Source organism: Gallus gallus, chromosome 1 (assembly GCF_016699485.2).
Source record: "Gallus gallus isolate bGalGal1 chromosome 1, bGalGal1.mat.broiler.GRCg7b, whole genome shotgun sequence".
NCBI lineage: Eukaryota > Metazoa > Chordata > Aves > Galliformes > Phasianidae > Gallus > Gallus gallus.
This window is the reverse complement of record NC_052532.1, coordinates 128,883,405-128,908,756: the sequence shown is the minus strand read 5'-3', so window position 1 is coordinate 128,908,756 and position 25,352 is coordinate 128,883,405. Positions and strand designations below refer to the sequence as shown.

Sequence of the window (25,352 nt, the reverse complement as noted above, 5' to 3'; positions counted from 1 at the left end):
TGATCCCAACAACGCTCCTTCCATTGAAGAGCTCATAGGAGTAGAGACAAGACCGAGCCAAGCAGCAGATCTACTCTCCCAGACAGCTTTCTGCTGAGCCCTGGCTGCAGTTTAAAGATCTGTCGAGTCTTTGTCTGAAATCTGCAACTTCAATCTCACTGCTGTGAGTGAGAAAAGATGCTGTAAATTTACCCAGTATATATTAATTACTGTGTTTATACGCAGCTGCATATTGAAACAACTTTCTGAATGCTTATTTTGGCAATAGTTTTGCATATATTTCTAGAAACCACAATTTTCTAACTCAGTGCTTAAAATAAGCATCCACATCCCTCACATGCGATGTTGATTTCAGCATTCTGCAGAAAATCTTGAGCTAATGTGTGAACTGTACTGTGTACTGAAGCTGTGTGGGGGTTAGCTATCTCACTCAATTATAAAGTGGATTTTAATGTTATAAATGATTCTTATTTTATTAAAATTTAATTATCACACGAGTGGACCTGACTTCTGTAATATAAATGCAGATACAAGTGGTTCATAGAGAATAATGCTGCAGGCCATTTATCTTCTCACTAATGCACACGACGGTGATACAGCAGAATGGCCTCCTCTGCTCACAGACATAAAAGGATCTCAGCTTCATCCTCACACTACTTCATGTGCCCATTAAAAACCCTTTAACTTACCACTGCTTTACATCAGACCGATGATGGCATATTAAATTCCCTCTTAAAATTAGTCATGCTGTCTGTCTGCATCTCTCCTTCTTTAAGAGGATTCAACCATCAGACAGCTTTGCTTTGCCATTGCGGCTCAGGCTGAACAGGTTGTACTTTCAAGATCTCTTTAGCATTGTTAATACCTATAGTTTCACCTGTAGATTCACCTATGGACTGCCAGCTGCTTAATGGGCACACATGTCAAAAATTGCTGGCACTGCGAGGAAGTGCAGTCCAGAGCAAAAGAAGAGCATTTTGTAGGAGTGGAGATTAGCCATGCTATTGTGCTGCATTATACAGTCAGGGGAGAGAATAAGCATGAAAGATGGGGAAAATTAAATGGTGAAAGGACATAAAGGAAATACATAAAACATAGAAGATGGAAAAGAAAATGCAAGTGAGGAAGGGAGCGTAAGACAACTGGAGAAACAGAGCGAGTAAGTGACGGGAAGGAAGGAGAGGGCCTGGATAGATAGGCCTGGAATGGAAAGAAAACAAGTGAAAGGTTTGGGTGCAACACAGCACGCATGAACAAAGCCCTTCCTCCACTCTGCTGGCTGATGAAATGAATGAGAGAAACACAGTGCAGATTACACGCCTGGCCTCAACGCAAGCTCTGACTGGTGTTATCTCTATCATCACAGCCACTTTCCCAAGTCCCTCAGAATGATGGGAAAACCCAGTCACCGGATGCGGTGTCTCTGCATGACAAATCTCATCTTTAATAATGGAGAGACACAAATTAGAGGCTGTCTGTCTGGGTGTCCCGCTGTATTCTCATTCCTCAGCAGCACTTATTCTGATGCATAGTGCAGCGGCTCACATAGCCATAGAACAAAAAGCACTTCCTTTTCCTTCAAAACCTGCATATGCAGCATACAATGACATCTGGAAAAGTCTTGGACTAAACACTGATGTGAAGGTTTTCTGGGATGTGGAAAAGAGGGAAAGGTTGGGAGGGAACCAAAGTCTCGGCCGGCTGCAGTGTGAGTTTTAGCAGAGATGGAGCTTGGCATGAGCTGCTGCAGGGCGGATGGGAGCAGCACTGCATCTGTGAGTAGTGGGGCTGGTACAAGGAAATGATTTGCATCTCTCTGGGGCCCATTCTGCCTTCCAAAGCTCTAAAACTTGGAAGAGGAGGGGAACAGTTTGCAAGACGTATATTAGCAGCAACACAGATGAAGTGGAAGTCAAAGACAGGAAAAGAACAATAAGCAGCCCTCACACAGCAAAGCAAATGTGATCCCCAAGTGCTGCCTCTTGGTCTCCCTGAGCTTTGGGTCACTATAAGGCCTTCCAGTAAGCATACAAATTTCTGCTGGCAGAGTTGGATGGAGGGATAGAGGAATTTGTCCAGAGAGAAATGCTGCAGGTGGCTGCTACAGCTGTTCAGCTGCACCACAGAATCATTGAATCATTAGGGTTGGAGAAGACCTTCAAGATCATTTACTCCAACCATCAACCCAACACCACCATGCCCACTAACCATGTCCCTCAGTGCCACATCTACATGTTTCTTGAACACTTCCAGGGACAGTGACTCTACCACCTCCCTGGGCAGCCTATGCCAATGCCTCATCACTTTTTTTGAGAAGAAGTTGTTCCTAATATCCAACCTAAACTTTCCATGGTGCAAGTCACAGCCAGCAAGCAATGGCTGCGCAGGGCACCACTGCTCCCACTGGACCTACCCTGTACAGACTCCCCTGAGCAGAAATGTGGTCAAGTGCTTGAACAAGCACAACCACTCTCGCTTGGGTTTGCTGCTGGTACAATCCCCTTTTTCTCTTCAAGAGCTCATCAAATACTATTAAACTAATAAAATCTTTGAAAGACAGAGATTTTTTAAAACATCTTTGACATGGTTCATATCAAGGCTTTCAAAAAATGGTGCTCTGCAATTTGAAGGCACTTTCTCTCAGTTGAGGAGAAGCCATTTTAATTCACTAAGAGTGAGTGTGCAAAGCAATGCTCAACAGAAAACTGAACTCGGCTGCTATTCCTACACAAGGAAAGACCTTATAAGTGTAGCAAAAAACATTCTGCTTCTTTTATTTGTTTATTTATTTATTAATTATTAACTACCTAACATTCAGTAGGTACTAAAAGTGGCATGCTATCGATTTTCCTTTGTCCAGAAACGTCATCAGCTTTACTCAAGGGCCTGAAAGGTAACTCAAAGAATGAAAGCTGCCTCTATTTTTAATTCTTCAAATTAATCCAATAGTATTTTATACGTATTTTTCTTCTTTTTTCCACCTTACCTATTCACTATGAACTAAGAATGGTTTTGCTTATTCCTCCAGTGCAGAATACTACCAAATACTGGCCTGGTCTTAACTAACATTAGTCAGTCTCCTTGGCTTTTCAGAGTGCGCGTGAAGTTTGAAGAGGCAACATGTAGGCTATTAATACCAAACACCTCAGTTCTGATATAACCTTCCTTTATATTCTTTCCTCAGATTTAGTTAGGTTGTTTTCAGACAAAAAGAAAAAAAAAAAAAGTGCCACTGATACGAGCATGGCATTAGGAAATGGATTAATAAATAAGCTAAGAATGAGCTGTTGCTTTGCAATTGATTAGCTGTTATTGAAATGTTCAGGAAAGAGGCTGACAGCATGCATGTAGAAAACTGCCAAAATGACACACTGATACATGATTTTGCAACTATGCTGAGTGACTGTTCTTATTACAAAGTAATCCATTTCAATGTGCCACAGTTATTTACGTATTGCAATTTGTAATTGTAATTAATTAGCTATAACATTTTCTTAAAAAAAAAAACTATCATTTTATTCAAATGAGCAGGCAGCAGAGAACGGAGGATATTGTTTCTCAAAGAATGAATATAACTCAAGAGAACTGTCTTTGCAATCATTCACCTATCATGACTGCCTATAAAGATTTCCAATGAAGCTATCTGGGATCCATCAGTGAACTAGCCTTATGTGATTTTAGCAGTATAATGAATCTAAAAAGTAAAAGTTTATGAGAGATGAAAGCATTACTGCCCAGGCATACCACATTTTTATTGGATTATATAAGAAGATTTGTATCATGCTTGCCTGTGCTGCAGATGAAGGTAAACACTGCTGTAATTCCTGTATCTCCAGCTGCACAAAACATCCTTCAACTCTATTATAGATTTAGAAATACAAGTATTTCATTTGTTAAGATTTATTTACAGTGAGCTACTTGGAGGTTTTAAAGCTACTTCTCTCAAAAACACTTAAAATAAATGAAAGATAACACGGGTAAGATTTAAAATCTCTCTTGCAGATGCAGATCAAAATGCCTTTCTCCCTAGACAGCTCACGGAGCTGCATTTGGAGACAGCGTCCCCACATGCCGGCCTGTTATTCCCAGCAACCCAGAGGACTGGTCAGCAGTATGAGAGATCAGTTGTATGAGTGATGCCTTCACAGCAGGGGAAGAACTTATATAACCACATTTACCTAATTCTTGCTGTTTGCAGGAGACACATTCTCAAGGGGAAAAATGCAGAGAAAGTGTTACTCCAAGTGAAAGAGCAAAGCCCTTTCTACAAACCGGTTTTATGTTCTTCCCTCCATGAATGCAGGCACACAGGGCAAACCTCCCCGCTAACAGAGTTCTCAAATCGCACTGCGCTGCACATGCATACACCAAAAGCTCTACCAATGGATCTGTCTAGCTATACATCAGCACACTCTACTTCTCTCCTAAATATGCTGTAGTGGAGTAAACAACACCACCACCTAAATTTTATGCTGTACCATAATGATCTAGGTGGCACTTAAGAGTCCACACCAGGGGCCCTTACCCTCAGATACCAGGACATGTCTGTCCTCAGCGGTGGGACATAGTCTTGTGCATGCATGGACATACCCAGGAGGGGACTGAAAGCAGGTTTGCTCACTGCTGCTATGACTGAGACCTAGGCTGCAGAGCAGAGGTGTCCCCAGCAGGTTTGGTCTCCCTTGCCTCTTCCCAGAAACATAGAATCATACAATCATAGAATGGCCTGGGTTGAAAAGGATCACATTGATCACCTTGTTTCAACCCCCCTGCCATGTGCAGGGTCGCCAACCATTAGACCAGGCTGCCCAGAGCCACATCCAGCCTGGCCTTGAATGCCTCCAGGGATGGGGCATCCAAAGCCTCTCTGGGCAACCTGTTCCAGTGTGTCACCACCCAGAAGAAGTGCCTGCCTGTGTTCTGCTCCCTCCCCTATCCCAACATCAGGTGACCCAACATCAATCTGCACGTGTGCAGCAGGAAGGGGAGAGGTTCAGCCTCAGACATCCTTATTAGTTTCTGCAAAGAGACTGCCTCTCTTCTTCCCTGCAAACAGTGAGTTCACTGTCCCTAATGTTCTTATCCAGCTACCCTAGGTCCTTTGTGCCTGGTCCCATAGGATCTCACCTTGCCTCTTGCTTGTGCTGCCACTCACACACCTCTCACCCTTCCCTCCTGTCCAGGGACAGTTTCCTTATGGGACCAGAAGTTCCACCAGCCTCCCCTTCCCTGGCTCAGCTTCCACCAGTGTTGACATGGGGATAGTTGGGAGTTAATTTGTAAAAGTTATATGATCAGTCAGAGGCTAGACAAAAGAGATTATAATCAGGCCCCAATTAAAGTGCTTCTCTTCATCCTCACTACCAATACCAGATTCCCTCTTGTTACCTGCTTTCTTTGTATTTCTTGATAGAGTAATATATGCTACATTCATAGTTTAAAAGTCTTTTAATCAGGAGAACACCAATGTACTGCCACTGGGTTTTCCTTCATCCCAAAGGTTCTCATCTGATAGCAGTATCTCCCCACCTGCTCTTCACTCACTCTTCTGCCATCTCTCCTTTCTAACCTCTTGGTCTGACTGCTCTAAACCCTCAAATCCTCAGCTGACACTTTTCTAGTTCACTTCTCCACACCCTGGCTTCTTGTATAAATCTCTTGCAAGTTACAGTCTTGACCCAAATGCATTCAGACTGGGCTTCTCCCCTTTTCACACCACTGGCTTTGTCCTTACATCTAAACATGCAGTAGCTAGCATGTGCAGAGAGATATAGGCAGCAGCAACTCAAGGTCATCAGCTCATCAGCCACGTCTGTGAGACATTTAGGCCTGGAGTGTGCTGAAACCACCTCCCATCTCCACAGCCGTGCCTCAGCTACGAATCAAGGCAAGACCTGCACAGTCCTGAGTCAGGACATGCTTAGTACAGGCAAAATCTTTAGCTGTTAGAACGTGAAAGATGGTTTTCACATTGGAACACTTAACATGTTTCTGTTTTGATGCAGTGTGGGAATGCTCTACTGGTGGTGAAAGGTTCATCCATCTCTGACACAAAGGCAGCATCTTGCCAGTAATGAAGTCCCAATTCCAAAATATGATAACATGTGAAGAACTTTTTTAAAGAAACTTGCCATCAGTTTTGATACTATAAAAAAAAAAAAAAGATGTTTTTTCTTGCTCTTATCAACAAGCTGTTTTTTCTTGCTCTTACCGGGAAACAGATAAACTCTTTTATCTAGCATTACAAATACTAAATAAAAATAAATCAGCCTAAGGCAAATATCTGGCAACAAAACTTTTAGCCTAAACATTAGAAATCGGTCTAACTGGTGAGGAACTGCAAAGTGAGCAATGCCTGCTGATAGTGCACATGCACTCATATACAAGCGAGAAGTGGACAATATTGGTTGTGCCCAACAGAGATAAATGATTGTGTATTTCCAGCAAAGACAAGTTTTTAGTTTATCACCCATTAAAGGAAATAAAAGAAAAAGAAAAATGCAGTCCAGAGGAGAGCCACTAAGATGATCAGAGGGCTGGAGCACCTCTCCTATGAGGAAAGGTTGAGGGAACTGGGCTTGTTTAGCTTGGAGAAGAGAAGGCTCCGGGGAGACCTCATTGTGGCCTTCCTGTACTTGAAGGGAGCATATAAACAGGAGGGGGAACAGCTGTTTATGAGGGTGGATAGTGATAGGACAAGGGGGAATGGTTTTAAATTGAGACAGGGGAGGTTTAGGTTATATATCAGGAGGAAATTTTTCACACAGAGGGTGGTGACACCCTGGAACAGGTTGCCCAAGGAGGCTGGGGGCCCTGGGGGCATTCAAGGCCAGGCTGGATGTGGCTCTGGGCAGCCTGGTCTGGTGGTTGGCGACCCTGCACATAGCAGCGGGGTTGAAACTCAATGGTCATTGTGGTCCTTTTGAACCCAGGCCATTCTATGATTCTCTGATTCTCTGATTCTAGGAGATGACAGTCCCTGTTCAAGGATGATAAGAGCAAAAACTCAAACATTGTGGGGTTCAGCGGAAAACTGGCTATAAGAACTCAGATTCACTTCTGGATTCAGTGTCATGCTACAACATAGAGAATATACAAGAATGCACACTAGTTCCCCAGAAGATGTATCAGTTTAAAAAAGAAAATATGATCCATAAGTGAGGTTTTGATTTTACACTAAAATAAATCCAAGCATTTGTAATCATTTCTGGCTAGAAAAAAAAAATAAAAATCCTAAGTATATGTTCAGTAAATGTTTTGTTATTTGTGTTGGCACAATGGTGAGTTATCTCCCTCACAACCTGAAAATAGGAAAGTCAACCATAGCTTTTTCATTCAATAGAAAGTTCTCCTAGAATTACAATACCTTGTTTTGCATTTTTTGTAAAAAATATTTTACCCAAAAGCTATTAAAAGATTAGGTTAGAATAAACCATGGCACATTCCTGCCTCTCAAAAAAGCCAGTGGCAAATGTCCCAAACACTTAAGCAGAACCAGTTGGGTTTCCTAATCCATCAATAGCTGAATTTTGTATCTGTCTTCGACTGATAAAAAAATCGTATTCAGGACATAAAAGCAAGTGGGTCAAGAACCTGGAGCATATGGAGCCTGAGATATTTCCCTTTTCATAAAACGTTTGATATCCCAGACACAGAAAAAGCTTTGGAAATAACTAGAAAGACAGAGATAACATCAAACAAAAGTCAAGATTTTAATGAATGAAATCCTTATAGTCTGACACTCGGAAGTAACCCAAAGGTGCTCTTCTGACATATTAGTAATTCAAATAAAAAATAAACCTTTTACAAGAAATCTGATATCTTTATCTAGGATACTTATCGTTGTGGCAGACAGCAATGCTATCCAAGTACAACAAAAGCTCTAGCTGATGACTGTGGCTGAAAATGTCACATCATCACAGTGATGTGACACGTGTGGCAAGGCAAGCTGCCTCCAGTACCTAAGGCAGCTAACACCTGTGAAGTGCAGTGTGATTAGCAAACCTCCCCATAATTTCCAGTCATCTCTCTAATAAAGATACCACTGCTGAGAAATCTCACTAAATGCCATCAGTCTTACACTGAGCTTCTTCTTCTTCCGAAAAAACCCTGCTTCTAGAACAAATTAATATTGTATTTTACTGTTCTTATGACCCTTCTAGCTTTTCCCATCATCTGCGGGAAATTCATTTTAAATCAAATTCAAATGACCTTTTCCAGCTCTAAACATCTCCCAAAGGCCCGGCTCTGCCATGATGTCTACTATCCCCCACCACATACAGGCAAAGCACCAGCTGTCTTTCTGCTTATTCTCCTCTGTTTCTTTCTGTTCTGCCTGCCTGTCCTCCTCTCTCTCCTCTTTCACCTCATCTTCAATTAAATATTGCTCTAATTTGTCTTCAAGGCAACACAGAGATGAAAAATGATGCTGCAATCAAGACACTGGAATAGGATTCATGTGAGACCAGTTCCTGAGTTCACCATAGCCTCCTGTATGACCCGAGGAAAAGCATTATTTCTGGTGAAATCCAAGTTCCGCTGGAGTCAACAGCAATCCTCCTCACTAACTTTCCCTCAGGGAAAGTTGCCCAGTGATTTTCCACTTCTCTGGGTTGGTTTCTCTTCTCTCCATTTTAAAGTCTTAGCAGCCTGTAGCTGCTACAGAGATGGGAGCTGGCTCTTACCTAATCCAGTGGGACAGGATCTTTTCTGGATCCCACTGCTATAACATAAGTAATTATGTTTAAACCTAACCAATCCATAACACCTGTAAGTAAATAAGAACCTACAAAATTGCTTACTTCTGTTATATTCCCTTATTCCTAACCCTCAAATCTCACGTCTATTCTAAATTGTAAGATTTGTTCTTACAAATACTCAGTCACAAGAATAATTTTATGTGTGATCAACCACAACAGTATCCATGGGACTACTCCATGCAAATGGCTCAATGCAAGGGATTGTACCCACAGTCCACATGGCTGAACTGCGGGTAGGTAACACGAAGGAATATATTGGTGTTTCACAAGCTTACCTACAGATAGAGCTTTTATTCTGCAGTAGACACTAAAGAGGGAAGATGAGAGACTTATGCATCCTGTCAAGAGACTGAGATCTCTCAGATGATGTACAAATTATAGATTATGAACCTCTGAATTATTCACTACTTCAGGATTATTGATTTCAAATTGACTCATATAGATTTCAAACCAAAATGTATTAAATGTAATCTGCATGCAATTGGCTAATAATATACTGACATCTCTATTTTTTTTTTTCTGTTTGTGTGCATGCCAAGACATTCACTAAATGTAGTTACATTTCAGTCTTCTTCTATTCTGTAGGAAAAATTACATACCATTTGGTAAACTGCAACAGAGAAGGTAGCTGCTATGTCATTTTTAATGAATTAAACAATGTTATATTTGGTAAATGAAGCTATACTGTTGTCGCTAAAGATGTGATTTTGGTGTTAGCTCGCATGGGTTTAAGGTCATTAAGTACTGCAAAGAACACGTAAGTATAAGCATTATCTAAAGGACATCTGGAAATTCTTCTAGCACACAGAAAAAAAAATGATTGATTCCATTTAGAAAAACTATCTCTCATCTGAATCAGTGACTACTGCTTATGGAATTTCACACAATGTTTACATCTGTTCCTTTTGCAGCCTCATGTAGATAGAAGTATTTTCAATAAATCCTAACACTAATACTGTTTTAATGGCTGTATAAAATGACTACTACTGTAATGCTGTAATATGCTAAGTGCTCTTAAAAAACAAAACAAAAAAAACAAAAACAAACCTACAAAAAATGACACCAGTTGCAGATTAGTGCACCAGAAGATGCATTATTCTGACCTTTTGTCAGGTTAAGTTTTCTAAACTGCTTGTACTGTATCCATCCTTCTGCAGCTATTTAGCTAACCTCTTTCTCACTTCCCCCCTTCCCCCGCCCCTCTCAGAAAATGCATTATATTTTGGTATTACAAGAATTTTTCCCTTTTTACCACTAGCACATATTGTTTTTTAAAGGACGTTTATGCAATACCATATTTGCATCTTTAACATGTTTTGTTTATTTTAAAAAAACAAGAGCTGAGCACGCACATTACCGATGCAGAAAGCAAAGCAATGGAACAACAGGCTTTTATTAGTCAGCTGAAATCATGTGTGCATTCAACCAAATTTTTCCTTTCAAATTAGAAATTAGAAAGTTAAATGTATATGCTAAGATCAACTATGACAAAAAGAGAAGAGGTGAGTACAGTGCACTAATCTCCCCTTTGAAAACCCTGAATGTTCGTGTCAGACTTCTTAAAATGCCTGAAGCAGTTGGATACCTAAACCTTACTGAAGTTCTTGTGGGATCTGAGTGTCTTGCTCTGGGATAATATTTTGCAACACAGGAGTTTGGCATTAAATTAATTTCCAACTAGATCTTGAGCCAAGCAAGTGATGGAGAGCAGATACATTTTTCTTTCTTAAATCACCAGCAACCTCAGAAAATGCAGAATTTCATCATGTAGTATTGGCTATTTACTTAACGTGGCAATTCATCCCAAATCACTTATATTTAATAATATTTCAATGTTAATTTCATAATTTGCATTATTGTATAACGTTAGAACTTTCCTCAGTACATCTTGGAATGACCGTGTTTTTGTTAGGCTCACAAAAGCCCACATCAAGAATCATATACCGTCACATAAATAAAGTATAAATATTCATGGAGATATGATGTGGGCAGATCACTAATATAGAGACATGATTATATAAATCAATTTAAAAGATTTTAACTTAAAACAGTTAATATTCATATATTGCGAAAGGAAATGCAACTTAACAGTTCATGTTGATTTTACATTAAAAATAATAAAACAATACAGTCTTTGATAATGGAATTCTTGGTCCTGTGAAGACAGAGAGGAACATATTAGTTTTCCAATGGTGTGATTCAGAAATCATGGAGCCCCTACAAAGTCAATTTTCAAAACCTGATAGAAACTTTCTATCAGGCCCAACAGACTTTGGGTCAGGCTCTTAGAAGTATATGACTGCCTACAAATACACTGACCAGATGTCTGGCCTGAAGGCTCTACCTCATACACTAGAAAGCAAATATTCTTGAAATCAAGAACGCTAGAGTTTCAAGATTGGTAAGAAATAACAAAGTACTACATTATACTAAGAAACCTACAATTCTAGGTGCATTCATTGAAACATAAGAAAATCCATCATGTCTTTTTGGGAATTCCTCTAAGCCATATAGTAGTCATGCCAACTGTCTTGCTATTGACAAAGTTTTCTGACAGGAAGCATACAGGGTACTGACAAACATGCTCAACAACTTGTCTGTATAGAAAAAGCTACTGCAAGCCTTGTCCTCCCAGGGATCCAGGCTTGTTTCTAGAGGATTGTGCAATGGAGGCAGTGGGGCTGGTGACTGCAATGAGTTTTTTGAATGGGTAGTGCCTCTAGCTCTGCAGCCCACGAAGGACTGAATCTCCTTCCTCCATGCATTGCATAACAGTGAAGAAGCTGAATAAAACAGGAGGAGAAGTGACAAGAAGAAAACTACAAATTAGCCCAAATATCAGCTTTTTTCTGATACGTGCTCAGTACTGATGGAAAGTCAAGACAAAATGCAAAGGTTTTAGCTTCAGCCCATTGCTTCCCCATTAATTTTTTTTTTCTGATATATTGAGAACACAAGGACTTTCACCAAAACACTGGGAACAAAATGGAATGCTACAGATTATTTACAAGAGCAAACAAAAACAACCATAGAATGAGGAAAAGAGCTTTTCGAAGTGGAGGATGGTGATGTGCCAGGTAATGGTCTGAAACCAACTTAACTGTAAGGGAGTCTTTACAGCAGCTTTGGATGGGATCACTTCCTTGATTCTGTTAAAGTCTGAGTAAATAGCAGGGTCAGACCATTCATTTCACTCCTGCTTCTAATAAGATTTTTTTAGCAATTGAATTTCTTTCAAACTCTAAGTAGTTTTTAACCAAGCATAAGTGAAATCACATGTCTTTCCAATAGGTCATGAAAATCATAGAATCCTAGAATCATTTGAGTTGGATGATACCTTTAAAGGTCACCTAGTCCAGCTCCCCTGCAATGAACAGGGACACCTACAGCAAGATCAGAGTGCTCAGAGTTCTGCCCTGCCTGACCTTGAATGTCTCCAGGAACGAGGAATCCAGAACCTCTCTGGGCAACCTATTCCAGTGCCTCACCATCCTTATCATAAAGAAACTTTTATCTCATATCCCATCTAAATATCCTCTGTTTTAGAAGTCATTTCCCTTTGTCCTATCACAACAGCCCCTGCTGAAGTGTCTGATTCAGAAAAATATTAGTCTCACGCTTCCTTCCCAAAAGAAGCTTTGGGTCTTTGGTCTTATATTAAGCATATTATGAGATCTATTTTTATCTAACTTAGTTTCTTGACCAAGAAGATTCATTTAACTGCAATTTTATCCTTCCCGCTTCAGCAGCGGCTAGAGCAGAACCTAGCCCTTTACTTCAGAAGGATTTCCATCCATGCTGTTATTTTAGGCCCACCATTTCTCCCAAGTTGTCCGCAAGCCCCATAACAAAGCCCTACCCTTGCTCTGGTAGGAAACTGATGGAGGTTAGGGGCTGCTCTCAATGGTCACAAAAATTTTTGTTCCACAAAATTATATGTGTTCAAGATGCAGTTTTGTTCCTATCTGCGTAACAGCTTGCACTGTGCATCTTTAAAAGAAGGCATGTACGACAAGGGAGATTTTGCAGCCAGGATTAGATATCTATTACCTTTAAGTACTTCACAGTTAAAATAAAAATGATAGGCTCTTTTGTTTAATGACATAAAAATGAAGACTTCCTTGAACATTTCATAAATGTTTCATATCAATCATGAAATAAAATATTCTTGATTTTTTATTGCAATAGTTGCCTCATTGAAGCTCTTCGAGGCATCAACAAATGTAACAAAACCATTTATTTGCAGCACGTTTGCCCTCACCTGGGCTGAAGGGTGCACAAGGAAAAAGTGTTCTTTGGGATGCCTTAATAAAAACACATGCAAATAATCGGAAAACAAGAGCAGTGGCATATAACAGCAGAAAGCTTCTAAAAGAAGCCTAAACTGTTGCTGGCAGGTTTTTCCCCTAGTTAAACACATAGGAGAAAATTCCCCTTTAGGAAAGTGCACATTAGGCATACAGGGCTTTAGAGGAAAATTATTGTACAGGCCAGTTTCCAAAAAATATTGTGGCTATAAAGAATAATTAGATGGCAAGTATTTGCATAACAAAGTTTAAATCCCTAAGAGTAATGAGATTCATTTGATAATTGTATGACTGCAAGATAAACATCGTCCTTTTAATTTGTTCTGTGACCACTGGAGGATGCAGCTTGATGGACAACCTTCCAGCAGCAGCTTGATCTAAGCAGTGACTGCTCTGAGGTCTCTGGATTCTTTACTCTATCATATTTTAAATAGATTGAACCCTGAATCCAGTTCACCACACAGACACAGTAAACGCGTGTGTTCATACAGGGAAAACATAAAGGGACTGAAGGTCCAAAGGTGAAAAGGCTGTTTTTCTGCAGCCCTGAAGTACAGTTTTCCTTTGCTTTGCTCTGCTTCATTTTAAGGGATGCTCAGATTTTGCTGCCGCTGCATGAGTTTTAGTGCTGGAAAGCTAAGCAGCACAGCAAAGACAAGGCCTGTGATAACATCACAAGGGGAGGTGGCACCCACATGCTCAACCTGCTCATGCTCTGTCATACACTGCAGTTTAACTCCTAGATGAACATCCCTGTTAATGCAGCCATGCTGTAACCTGCTGTCTGGTTCAGACAATCAATCTGAAATGCGAAGCGATAGGAGAGACGCCTGTTTGTCACATTCCCTCATGCAGATATGTAAAGAGGAAATGGAACTCACCATTATTCACCAGCACATGGAGTGTACAATTCTTTGCTCTAAACTGCTGCACAAATTGCCGAATAGACTTCATGGAAGCCAAATCACAGTATAAAAACTCCACTAGGAGAAAAGAGAAGACAAACAAACCAGAGTTAAGACAGTTATGAAAATAAGAAAACACATACATACATCATCAAAGATTCCTGTGATAAGGTTCTCTGGAAAGTAAAGGTTTTAAAACTGTACTAGGTTTGGCTGAGAGGATTTTGTTCTTCTATTTCTTCTCTCCACTTCTAATTTAAACTACTGATTTTTCACAGAGCAAATATGAGGAATGCGGCACGCCAGGGGTGAAGAGGTGTTTCAAATGGAGCAAAGATGCTCAGATCCCACTGCTTTTTTCATTTCTGCCATTTAGGAAGCGGGCCTACAGCTCCCCAGTACAGCAATGAACAAGACAACAAGACATGGAAGCTGGAAATCAAATGGGGGATGGACAAGTTACACTGGGCACCACTATGCTTCCCTGTTGTTCTGATGCCAAACATGCAGCTCTATGGTTTTTAAAGATTACAGGCTGAAGGTCTCAAAATACATTCTAACATCATTAGGAGTTTTATTTCCAAGAAAATATCTGACAAAAACATCCTTCTTACAAAGCATTAGTCAGTCATTAGCCCTCACTTGAATGCTATAAAATGCATTTTAAAAGTAAAAATGAAACATAATCTATATTCCTCCAATAATTTTAACCCCATCGGATCTGAAAATTCTCCTTCTGCTTCAGTTGCTCAGCTTTCTCCCCCTGGCTCTCACAGCGCCATTTCATCTCCTGCTTTGCCTTACACGACAGCCCTAAAGAGGGTTACAAATTGCAGACAGAAGAGGTCCCCCACAACAGCAGCTCATTTCTTTTTTGGAAACTATGCAGTGATGAAAAAGAATACAAAAAGAGGAAATAGAAAAACATGTGACCTTATCTACCTGTTTTAGCTTTGTAGGAAGCATACATATTGCATGCCAGACTTTTGCTTTGCTTCAGCAATACCTAATTTCTAAGCAAGAACATCACAGAGTCATAGAATCAAAGAATCACCAAGGTTGGAGAAGACCTCTGAGATCATCTAGTCCAACTGTCAGCCCATCACCACTATGCCCACTGACTAAGTCCCTCAGTACCACATCTACACATTTCTTGAAAACCTCCAGGGATGGTGACTTCACCATCTCCCTGGGCAGCCCCTTCTAATGCTCGACCACTCTCTTGGAGAAAGAATTTTCCTAATATCCAACCTGAATCTCTCCTGGTGCAACTTGAGGCCATTCCCTCTCGTCCTATCACAGTTATGTGGGAGAAGAGGCCAAACCCCACCTCGTCACAACCTCCTCCCAGGGAGTTGTAGAGTGCAGTGAGGTCTCCCCTGAGCCTCCTCTTCTCCACACTGAACAATCCCAGTTCCCTCAGCCACTCCTCATAAGGTCTGTGCTCCAAACCCCTCACAGCTTTGCTGCCCTTCTCTGGACACACTCCAGGGCCTCAGCTTGTTTCCTGTTGTGAGTGTTTAGTGTAGGTTCCTATTGTGGCTACATGTCCTGGTGGGACCATATGTTAGTTAGGTGTTGTTAACTTCATCCCAGTCAGATCCAGTACCTGAGAGCGCTGAGATGGATTTGTCTGAATCTCTTCCTTATAGTGAATTTTCCAAGGAAGGTCAAAAGGCTTTTAAACCTCAGACAAATGGGCTGTACAAAGCACCCACTCTTGCTCACTTTATCCTTGAAGGACATGTTTGTACTTTGGTTTGACTTCATCAAACTTGCTGAGTTTTAGAGCCATGGCAGCCTCTGCTTTGCCCCCAGTGAGATTTTGGCCATTGTGACTGAAGACAGTGACTCCCACCCTGAGTGAGTTCCAGGTTCTTGCTGCATTTTCTCCATCACTTATTTCTGCCACTGTCGCCCTCCCCTTTGCTCAGCAGGAAGCAACAGCCACCCCTTCCTCACGCCTTCTCTTGTAGAAGGAACAGCTTCTAAAAGAAGGGAATACTGAAGATATCCAGTTCTCCGCACATGCTAAAGAAAACCTTTCTTACAAGAACATTAAACAATTTGGTAAACAGACTACAACACAGCACACGCTGCAAGAAGGGACCTTTCTCACTACTCTTATCCCCAGTACATCAATGATGTTCGCCAGATTGTTTCATCCTGACACAAAGCTGCAAGCTGCACCTATAATGGTTCTCTGTAACATAATTGTACAATACAGGTTGAGGCAGGCTGCAGGCACATTTCCAAGCTAAATAACAGAACGATCACAGCTCTTATTAAAATCCTTTATAGAAAAACATCTCCTTCAGATCCCTTTGGTTTTACACAATACGGATGCATCCTGAATCTAGACAGCACTAGTCCATGGCAGTGGCCTTAGTGAATTTATATACATTATTCAGTAGCACTTCCAGAAAGAGGGAGCGTAGATTCCAGCTTAAAAACACTTTAAATGCACTTTTTTTCTAAATGGTTGTGAAGTCACACCATTTCAACAACACTGACTCACGTGAATAAGACTGAATAATTTAAATTCCCTACAGACCTTTAGGAAGTTTGCAATTTTGCTTGATTTTACCAATGTCCTACAGGTGGAGGTGGCAAGGAAATGCAAAAGTCTTTAGCTCCTGTTAAAGAACAGAGGTGATCAAGTTGTTCCGCATGCAGGCTATGTAAAACCATCCCTGTAACTGCTTAGATACACACAACTTGGTTGTATTGATTTGTTAGTAAATAACATACATGAAAAATCCTTTCTAATACAAAATACTCATCTTGGTACAGAAAACAATGGGTTTCTGTCAGCTGTAGTATTTGGTGGCACAGTGCAGGATCCAACCACTCCTTTAACATTTGTACGGATTGTGGCAGTATTGGTTACTCTTCTGCTTTTTGCTAATGCCACTATATACTGGAGGGGAGCAGGACCCTGAGCACAACTAGTAAGCTAAATTTTACTTTCTCCCATCATCCAATCTCAAAATTCTCTTTTCTGCACCGCCAACAGCAACCTACACTATGGTGAGATAACCACTGAGGTAAGACAAGTGCATTTCAGACTGACCGCTACAACCTCATCCTTCCCAGAAATTAACTTTTTGCTACACCTGTCCCATCTGTCCTCCCTTAATCCTGCGGTTTTGCAGGGAAAGAGCTGTCATCTGTTATGACTCTACAGTGACTAGACCAGCGGGTGAGGCTATCGTTACTAAGCTTATTTATTTGCTTACTTGGGAAGTGCATGCTCCTGTTTTGTATTTGTAAAGTACTTTCCATCAAAATACCAGAACCTGCTTTGGAAAGGAAAACAAACAAATCAAGCCTCAGACTTTTCTTTTTGCTCACAAGGCAGAAATCTTAGTGGCCAAAGTTCTTATTCATGCTCATTCATGGACAGTGGGTCTTTCCCAGTTTCACCAGAGGCAGCACCAGGCTGCCTGAGATGTCACCCCACTCGGCAAAGTGGATCAGAAAAGCTACTCTAAGTCAATCTCTGCAGGGCTATGAATAGGAACTGAGTTTCTTCTTTGTCTTACGGTCTGAGTACTTTGTTTTAATATTGTGCCAAAGAATTATGCATGTGGAAGCTAAGGATAATGAGTAGTATTTACAGTATTTCAAAGTATTTACAAAAATACTAAGTAAACCATTTAGAAAAAATGTCTTTATTAAAGACCAGCACTTAACAATGTGAATGAATGACCAAACCTGCACTTGAACTCAGAAAGTGAATGAGAAACAGTGAGAGCAATAGGTTTTCTGTGTAAGTTAGGTATGAGCAAGGAGAATAAAAATGCACAATAACAGCAAGCGAACTGAAGTATAAGCCAAAATTAATGTTTAGACATGTCACTTCTTATCATTTCTGTCTGTCTGCCACCAGACTTCAAATTATTCAAGTGCTTATCACTCAGCCTTTGTGTTTAATACTACAGTAAGTTTTAAAAATTAACCATTTCTTTCATTTGCTGCACATCATTAAGAATAAAAACAGAGAATATATGTTTAGAATATCGGAATATCTACATTTATAAAATATCAGAACTAAACATACAGAATATCTGCAGCTAACTCTACTGAAACATCCTCATTTACAACTTCTCCCATTTTATCTCTCCTCCTATTCTTCCCCTTTCTTTCAGATATTTCTAGAACGACAGACGTATGTTTCTTTCCTCTAACGGATATGTTCCTTATTCTTATGTAAACAATCTCTCCAGTGAAAGCAAGTCGATATTTGTCAAACACCAGTGAAAGTATTCACTGTTAAGAATATCCTACCGTTATTGTGATGTGATGACTCAGTTGTCTGAAAATTATTATTGAATAAAATATAAAAGGAGAAGAATTTCCCAAAACACATCTTGAGTTACTGGTGTTATTATCTACATATGGGAAGATACATATACGATGGTGCTGCAATTGCTGCTTTGCCTAATTGCTTTCTTTTAAACACGCATCTGTTGCAGCATGTTTTCAGCAGCAGTTTTTCTGGCTGCCCCTCAATAGATGTGTATGAATCCCACAGAGTTATGCTGGCTCGCAGCACATGGTACCACTGAGTGCCCACACAGCTCAGTGTCTGTTCCTGCTCTGTGCACTCTCAGCTCACATGGTGATGCTCACTGACATCAGAGGAGCTGACAGACGGGCACCTTGGAGAGCTATCTCACACCATGAGCCCCACAAGAGCCTGATGTAGGTTTGGTATGCTCACACTTCCTCAAGTTTCCCTCTTAGGGTCAGCTTCCCACTCTGCATTTCAGTTAGGCTGCTTCTACATGTTACTAGCATGGGCTTCATTCAAAGAAAAGCCACAACTCTGCCCAGAGTGGCAGGGAGCTGAGATTTCCTCCTTCATGATAGGAAGAGGACTTATGGAAAGGTTTGCTTTGCCCATTTGCCACCCATCTACCCAGTGTCTGAAGGTACCAGCAGGAGCAGCTACTTCTCCAGCTACACACAAGGAATGGTTTCTTGATAAGGTCAACGCAAATGCTCAGGAGCCACAAATTTGTGCTGCAGAACACGTTGCCAAAAGCTTCAGGTGGGCACACTGTTCTGTGGATGCTGTATCCCAAGGGTGCATGGAGGAGTTTGGCTGATCATACGCTCTTCTGCCTCACAGTTATATTTCAGCATATACACAGGGCAAGGAGAAACTTTGTCCCGCTCATGACAGAGCAGACTATGCTTCTGAGCACCTGCACGGTTGCTGTTTATCAGAAACTGTTCTTAATGAGGTGAATATCAGCTGGTGCTGCATCTCAAAGCTGAAGAAGCTCTGTCAGCAAGGTGGCAGGTGGAGAGAGAAGTGGAGTGAACACCAGCTGGGATAAAGCATGAATCAGGAGGAGGAGAAGACATAAAATGGTTCTGGCTGAAACTTCCTTTGCTTTTGTCACTGCACCACCTTTGCTGATACTAATAAACAGTGTCTTTGGCTGGCCCAGTCTTCAAAGACAGGCCTGGTATCTTCCTTCTCCATTTCTGAAGTCCTGTGGACCTCTTTCTCTAAAGCAAGGTGTCCCAGAATCAACCCATCTTCCTGAGCAAGCCCTGTTCATCTGCGTGTTCATTTGCATGTCTTCCAGCCAAGAGAAAAGCCATTCTCAATCAAAACAGGGCTGCCATGAGCTGGGGGTGAACTCCTGAGCAGCTGTAAATCCTGGCCAGCTGAGTTCAAAAACTGCAGCCAGAAAGCAGGCACTATATGACAACATCACTAGTGGAAAATGCAAAAGCAGTTCAACACTGTTAACACACCTCTGGAGTCTACCAGTCTACAACCTGGGCATATGTGGAAGCACACAAGCCCCTGTCAGCAGAATGTGCCTCTTCTTAACAGAATATTCCTGTTATCTGGGATTCACTCGGGGCACAGGGTGCAAGTCTGCACAGATCTACCTGATGACAGAATGTTTCCAAATGTCTGCAGAACTCTTATTTTTAAAGGATTGCTAGGAAAAACAAAAAAATATGTACCATCCAGCTGTGTATCAGTGAGACAACCATCACAAATCTAGTCAGCACAGCATCTCCTATTGATGCTGTGTTCCTGTCCTTGTGCACTTGATGATCTCTCTGGCTTCTACACCACAGTGCTACTGCCTTAAGATTCTGACCCACTCTGCAGAAGGAGCCAAGATTCACAGGAACTAAATATTAAAGTAATTAATGCATAGAAAATTCTATTCTGCGCAATGGTACCTGTGCACTGGTTCAGCCTTAATTACAGCCGCAGTAATGGTGACAATCTGCAGAACTCTGACTCCTATTTCCCAAATTATTTTAAGCATTTCATGTACCAAAAATGTTGTCTGTTGCTTGCTGGACCCCTTATCAGTCTCCCCCTTAGTGTTCCTCTCTGTCCTTTACTGGTCAGGATAACACTGTGGCATTTATCCAGATCACTGATCTTTCATAGGCTTTGACAGACGATGAAAAAAATTATCGACCGTAGCTAACCCTTGCACAGATTTACTGTCTGAGCTAATGTTTTTGATATGCCATTGAAGAAAAGGACAGATGGAACACATCCATCTGGCAAAGTGTGTAAATGCAGTGCCATGGATTAAAATAGTGAGCATATTTAAAGACGTACAGCTAGGGTATGATCATTAAAAGCAACACTCATAACTCAAGTTACACTAGTTTGTCTGCAGCCTTCCAGAAAGTAAGCGAGAACACCTAAATTCAGCTGTGAATTCTCTGAGTCATCCATTTGAGTGCCACCAACTTTAGAACCATAGAATCATAGAATCATTTGAGTTGGAAGGGACCATTAAAGGTCATCTAGTCCAACTCTTCTGCAATGAACAGGGACATCTACAGCCAGACCACACTGCTCACAGCCCTGTCCAGCCCAAATCTGTCCCTGGATATGTCCAGGGATGGGGTATCCACCACCTCTCTGGGCAACCTCTTTCAGTGCTTCATTATCCTTACTGTAAAAAAAACTTTTTCTTTATATCCAATCTAAGTCTTCTCTGTTCTAATTTGAAACCATTTCCCCATGTCCTATCACAACTGACCCTGCTAAAGAGTCTGTCCCCTTCCTTCTTATCGACTCCCTATAGGTACCATAAGGCTGCTATTTGGTCACCTTGGAGCCTTCTCTTCTCCAGGTTGAACAGCCCCAGCTCTCTTAGGGGAGGTGTTCCATCCCTTGGATCATTTTTTGGCCCTCCTCTGGACGCGTTCCAACAGGTGTATGTCTCTCCTATACTGAGGACTCTGCATATGAACACAGTACTCCAGGTGAGGCCTCACCAGTGCAGAGCAGAGGCACAGGATCACTCCTCTCGACATGCTAGTCACAGATGTTTTGATGCAGCCCAGGATATGGTTGGCTTTCTGAGCTGCCAGGGAACAGTGCTGGCTTATGCCCAGTTTGCCATCCACCAGTACTCCCAGATTCTTTTCAGCAGGGCTGTGCTCTATCCTTACATTCCACACTGTATTGATACATTAAAGGTAGTCTAAAGAACTTTGTGAGCCTCATGCTAACGTTTGTGAGCAGGCCCTGGCTGCCATTCTCCAGACTATGCAGTGAAAAAAGAGCTTAGCACTGGTGTTCGTTTCCTTCATAAAGGAAAATTCACACTGAGCAAATGTTAGAAGTTCATGTTTCCCCCTCCCCCAGGATGATTTGAACACTGTCTGCTCGAAGAGGTATTGAAAAAAAGGCATTTTGTGGTGCTATTACTTAACTGTGTAGCTTTAACCTACTGTACTAAGAGAAAGGAGAAAAAAAAATCTTTAGCCTTCCAAAATATACTTTTTCTTTCAGACATGGAAGAGTAAAATAAAAAAGAAATGTGTCCTCAGAAACCAAGTGAACAGTCTTTCACCTTCATAGCAGTGCTTTCACCTTCATAAGAGGTGTGTGTGTCTAGTCCAGTGATCCTTTAACCTGTTAAATTCAACAAACACTCTGAGAACTCTTTTGCACCAGTTAATCAAAGTAAGCCAATTTTCAGGGTAAGAGCAGGGTTCCAGTTCCATTACTGCTAGTTTCTTCAATTATTTCCGGATTATTAGATCACTACAGGAGGGTTCCCTGAGCAGCTTCACTGTTCGTGTTGTGAGAGCGCTGGGATGTAACAGCAATGCTAAAAGGAGGCAGTCCATGTAAAGCACCAGAATGGCTTGCTTGTGACTCTGATAATTGCAGCACAAGATGACATGTTACTTAAACATATGATCTTTTTAGCAGAATTCCTACACTGCGGCATAGAATTATCTAGGTTTTCCAAAAATGCAAGTATTTCTTTGTTGTATAACATTCAGTATTTTCAGTTCAGCAGGGACAAGGCTTGTGAAAGAAATGAGCTGCAATCAATTTGTCAGAAAATCTTAGATGATGGTGAAAGCAGGACAAGATTAGTGGGATCCATAGCCAGCTCTCAGAGTGAGAAAGGTTATCTCAGTTTACTGTGGGTAAAATTTCTTCGAAATTATTGAATGGGAAGGCTTTATTCTTCTATAAATAGCAAATGGAATTGGAATCATAGATACATAGAACATTTCCTCAAATGCTTGCTGGAAATTACATTCCATCTCCCTCTTTCTCTCTTGAGTTTACAGGTTGCCCAAGCAACGGGAACAGGTTGCCCAAGGAGGTCGTGGATGCCCCAGCCCTGGAGGCATTCAAGGCCAGGCTGGATGTGGCTCTGGGCAGCCTGGTCTGGTGGTTGGCGACCCTGCACGTAGCAGGGGGGCTGAAACTAGGTGATCATTGTGGTCCTTTTCAACCCAGGCCATTCTATGATTCTGTGATTCCATGATAAGGTGCTCATCATCCACATTTATGACTGCAGAGAAACAAAGTCCTCTGATAGCCTCTCTTGTTGCTATGGGAAGATTTTCTTTGGTTCTACCCCACCAAACAACTGCTTTGGGAACCTTTCTGCCCTAATTATAGTACCTGTTCTTGTATCTTCACATAGGTTGAAAGCAACTGTAAGTTTAGTGGCTTCATAGCCCCATTCAGAAACCTCTGGAGAAATGGTGGGAACATGATGTGCTCTCATCTGCTTTGAGCCAGGCTGTTATTTGGAAAAAAAAAAAAAAAAGATCCTTCTCAATGTTGAGTATGTTTCCCCGGGAGCCGAAACAGGAGGACAAATTCAGGTAAATGCCCTCTGCTGCACTGGGATAGATGACCTCACAGTGGGCATTGCAAGATTCATCATTTAAGGACAGAAGAATAGATGGTTTAGAATATCCCCTTTCCTATTATATATACTTCAAGGTCTATTTTCCTCTTTCTCCTGATAAACAGATTTTTATATTATATTTCATTATTATATTTTGTGAATTGCAGATATGTTGCTTTTTCTCCTTGGATGACATTTATTCCCTGCAGTGACTTAACCCTACACTGTGACTTATTTCTCATTTAAAATCCCCAAATATATGGTGTGTATTCGAGACACACATTCTAGCATCACTATATTGACACTCCATTGGGAATGAAATTCAAGTGAAGAGTTGTTTGAGAGCAATACTGTGTCAAGATATTAAAGAAGATAAAAACCAGCAGGGCTTTTACAAGATGACAAAATAGAAAGGTACTGCAGAGTAAGCTAGGAGTATGAATTTTTGTAGAAAAGACACTGAGTCCTCAACTGATTTAAACTGACATAGTTCTGTAAGTAAAAGGAGGTATCGTTTCTTTCCTATTTCTAAATTCTGAACTTGCATACTACCAATGTATCTTTTGGGTCGTGTCACTTAAATTAAAGACAATGAATTGCTTCCATAATTTGATCAGGATTTCCAGGACACCTACACAGAAACACAGAAAGAACAACAGTGAGGACCAAACAAATCCTAGCAATCTTTTGTTGGCAGCCCTCTTCAAAATATTTTATTGAACACGCTCCCTGACTAAAACGTGCACCACCAATCCTCGAGAGTTTTTTCCCCCTTGGCTTGCAGGATTTCTTTTCTATATGAAGTGTACAGTTCACAAGCAAGCGTAATTTATTCAGTCAAAATAATTTCTCCAAGGTAGCCAAACCCTGTCACTTCAATTTAGTTTCAAATTAGCTACCTCGTTCATGACATTACATCCTTAAATCTTCCTCCACTCAGCCTCCCTAATTATTTTTTTAAAGTGAAGGTTGACTTTCTTCACCTTATATAAGTCACAAGAGGAACCTTAACACGTTCCAAACACAGAGAATAATAAAGAGAGAGAGGGAAAAAAAAAAGAAAAACAAAAACACAGGAGCTTCAGTGAAATACAGAACTTTCAAAAAAATAAAGGGGTCACTAAAACAGGGCTATCTTAATTATGGGCCTGCCTACAACCATACTATTTGTAGAACAGATTTCTTTTAGTTACTACAGCAAAGAAACTGCAATTCCAATTAGCCTGGTTTTGGATTGAAATAGTTTAGTGCTGACAACATCCCCATTCTTATAGCGGCCTAGAACTGATCCAGGTCACTTGGTCATCACTGGTGTGGATCTGGCTTCTTCTGTCCCATCTGCAATGTAAATGTCTAGAGAAATCAGCTGGATGAGTTGTCACATTCAGTCACTTCATTTTCACCTGCTGATTTTTACAGATTTTTTTTAAATAGACTAAGACCTTCTGTGCTACCTTAGTGTAAATATCAAAGGTTTCAATCAAAACTCACAACTTGCACGTCTTAGTCGGCTGTTCAGGCACATCTTTCCATGAACCAATACCAAGTACATACTTGGGGACTGGAAAATAAATCAGTCTCAGTAGGATTGCTGGTCAGCACTACACCTAGATATCTCATAATAAATCACATTTTCAATTCTTGACCAAAGTTTAATACCAAAGAACCATTAAGTGATAGCAAACAACTCTCCTATTGGCTACATTTCCTGTAAAGAGCTGCCATTTTCTGTGTTTGACTATTTATCATTTCAAAACAACCATAATATAAGCTTCCAGTGTGAAGAATAAACTTTGTAGTATGCTTTGGTATTACCGTGAAAGTAGTTCAGCAAATATTCTGTTCTACAGCCTCTGAGGTAACAGACAGAGGCAGATAGTGTCTCTTCATTGGAATCCTTAAGGACAAAAAGCTGACAAAGTCAAGTGAAATAGTGCAAAGAAGAAGGGAATAACACTTCCAAGCTTCAAACAAGAATAACTTAGAGTACAACACCTTTTGTTCTGGACATTAGAAGTGCCCATAATTCATATTTCATCAAACACCACCTTCTCTTTCCCCACAAGTTTTCTGCTGCTTTTCTTCTGTCAGTTCAAGCAACAAGGTGCTGAGTCAGAGCAGCTCACAGATTACGCTTCGACTAACTTCATTCTTCACTCCTTCCACACAGCTCTGCTAGTACAACTGTTTGCCCTGGCTCCTGCCAACCGA

General features: G+C 40.9%; 1 protein-coding gene across 2 annotated transcripts in view; it reads right to left on the bottom strand.

The window, feature by feature from the left end:
- DHRSX (dehydrogenase/reductase X-linked) overlaps nucleotides 1-25,352 on the bottom strand; it is a 164,482-nt gene that overhangs the window by 44,551 nt on the left and 94,579 nt on the right. For both annotated transcript variants that reach the window (XM_040661659.2, XM_046906088.1), the window contains exon 5: nucleotides 13,948-14,049. In XM_040661659.2, the coding sequence (XP_040517593.1) occupies nucleotides 13,948-14,049 (102 nt within the window). The remainder of the gene's footprint in view (nucleotides 1-13,947; nucleotides 14,050-25,352) is intronic.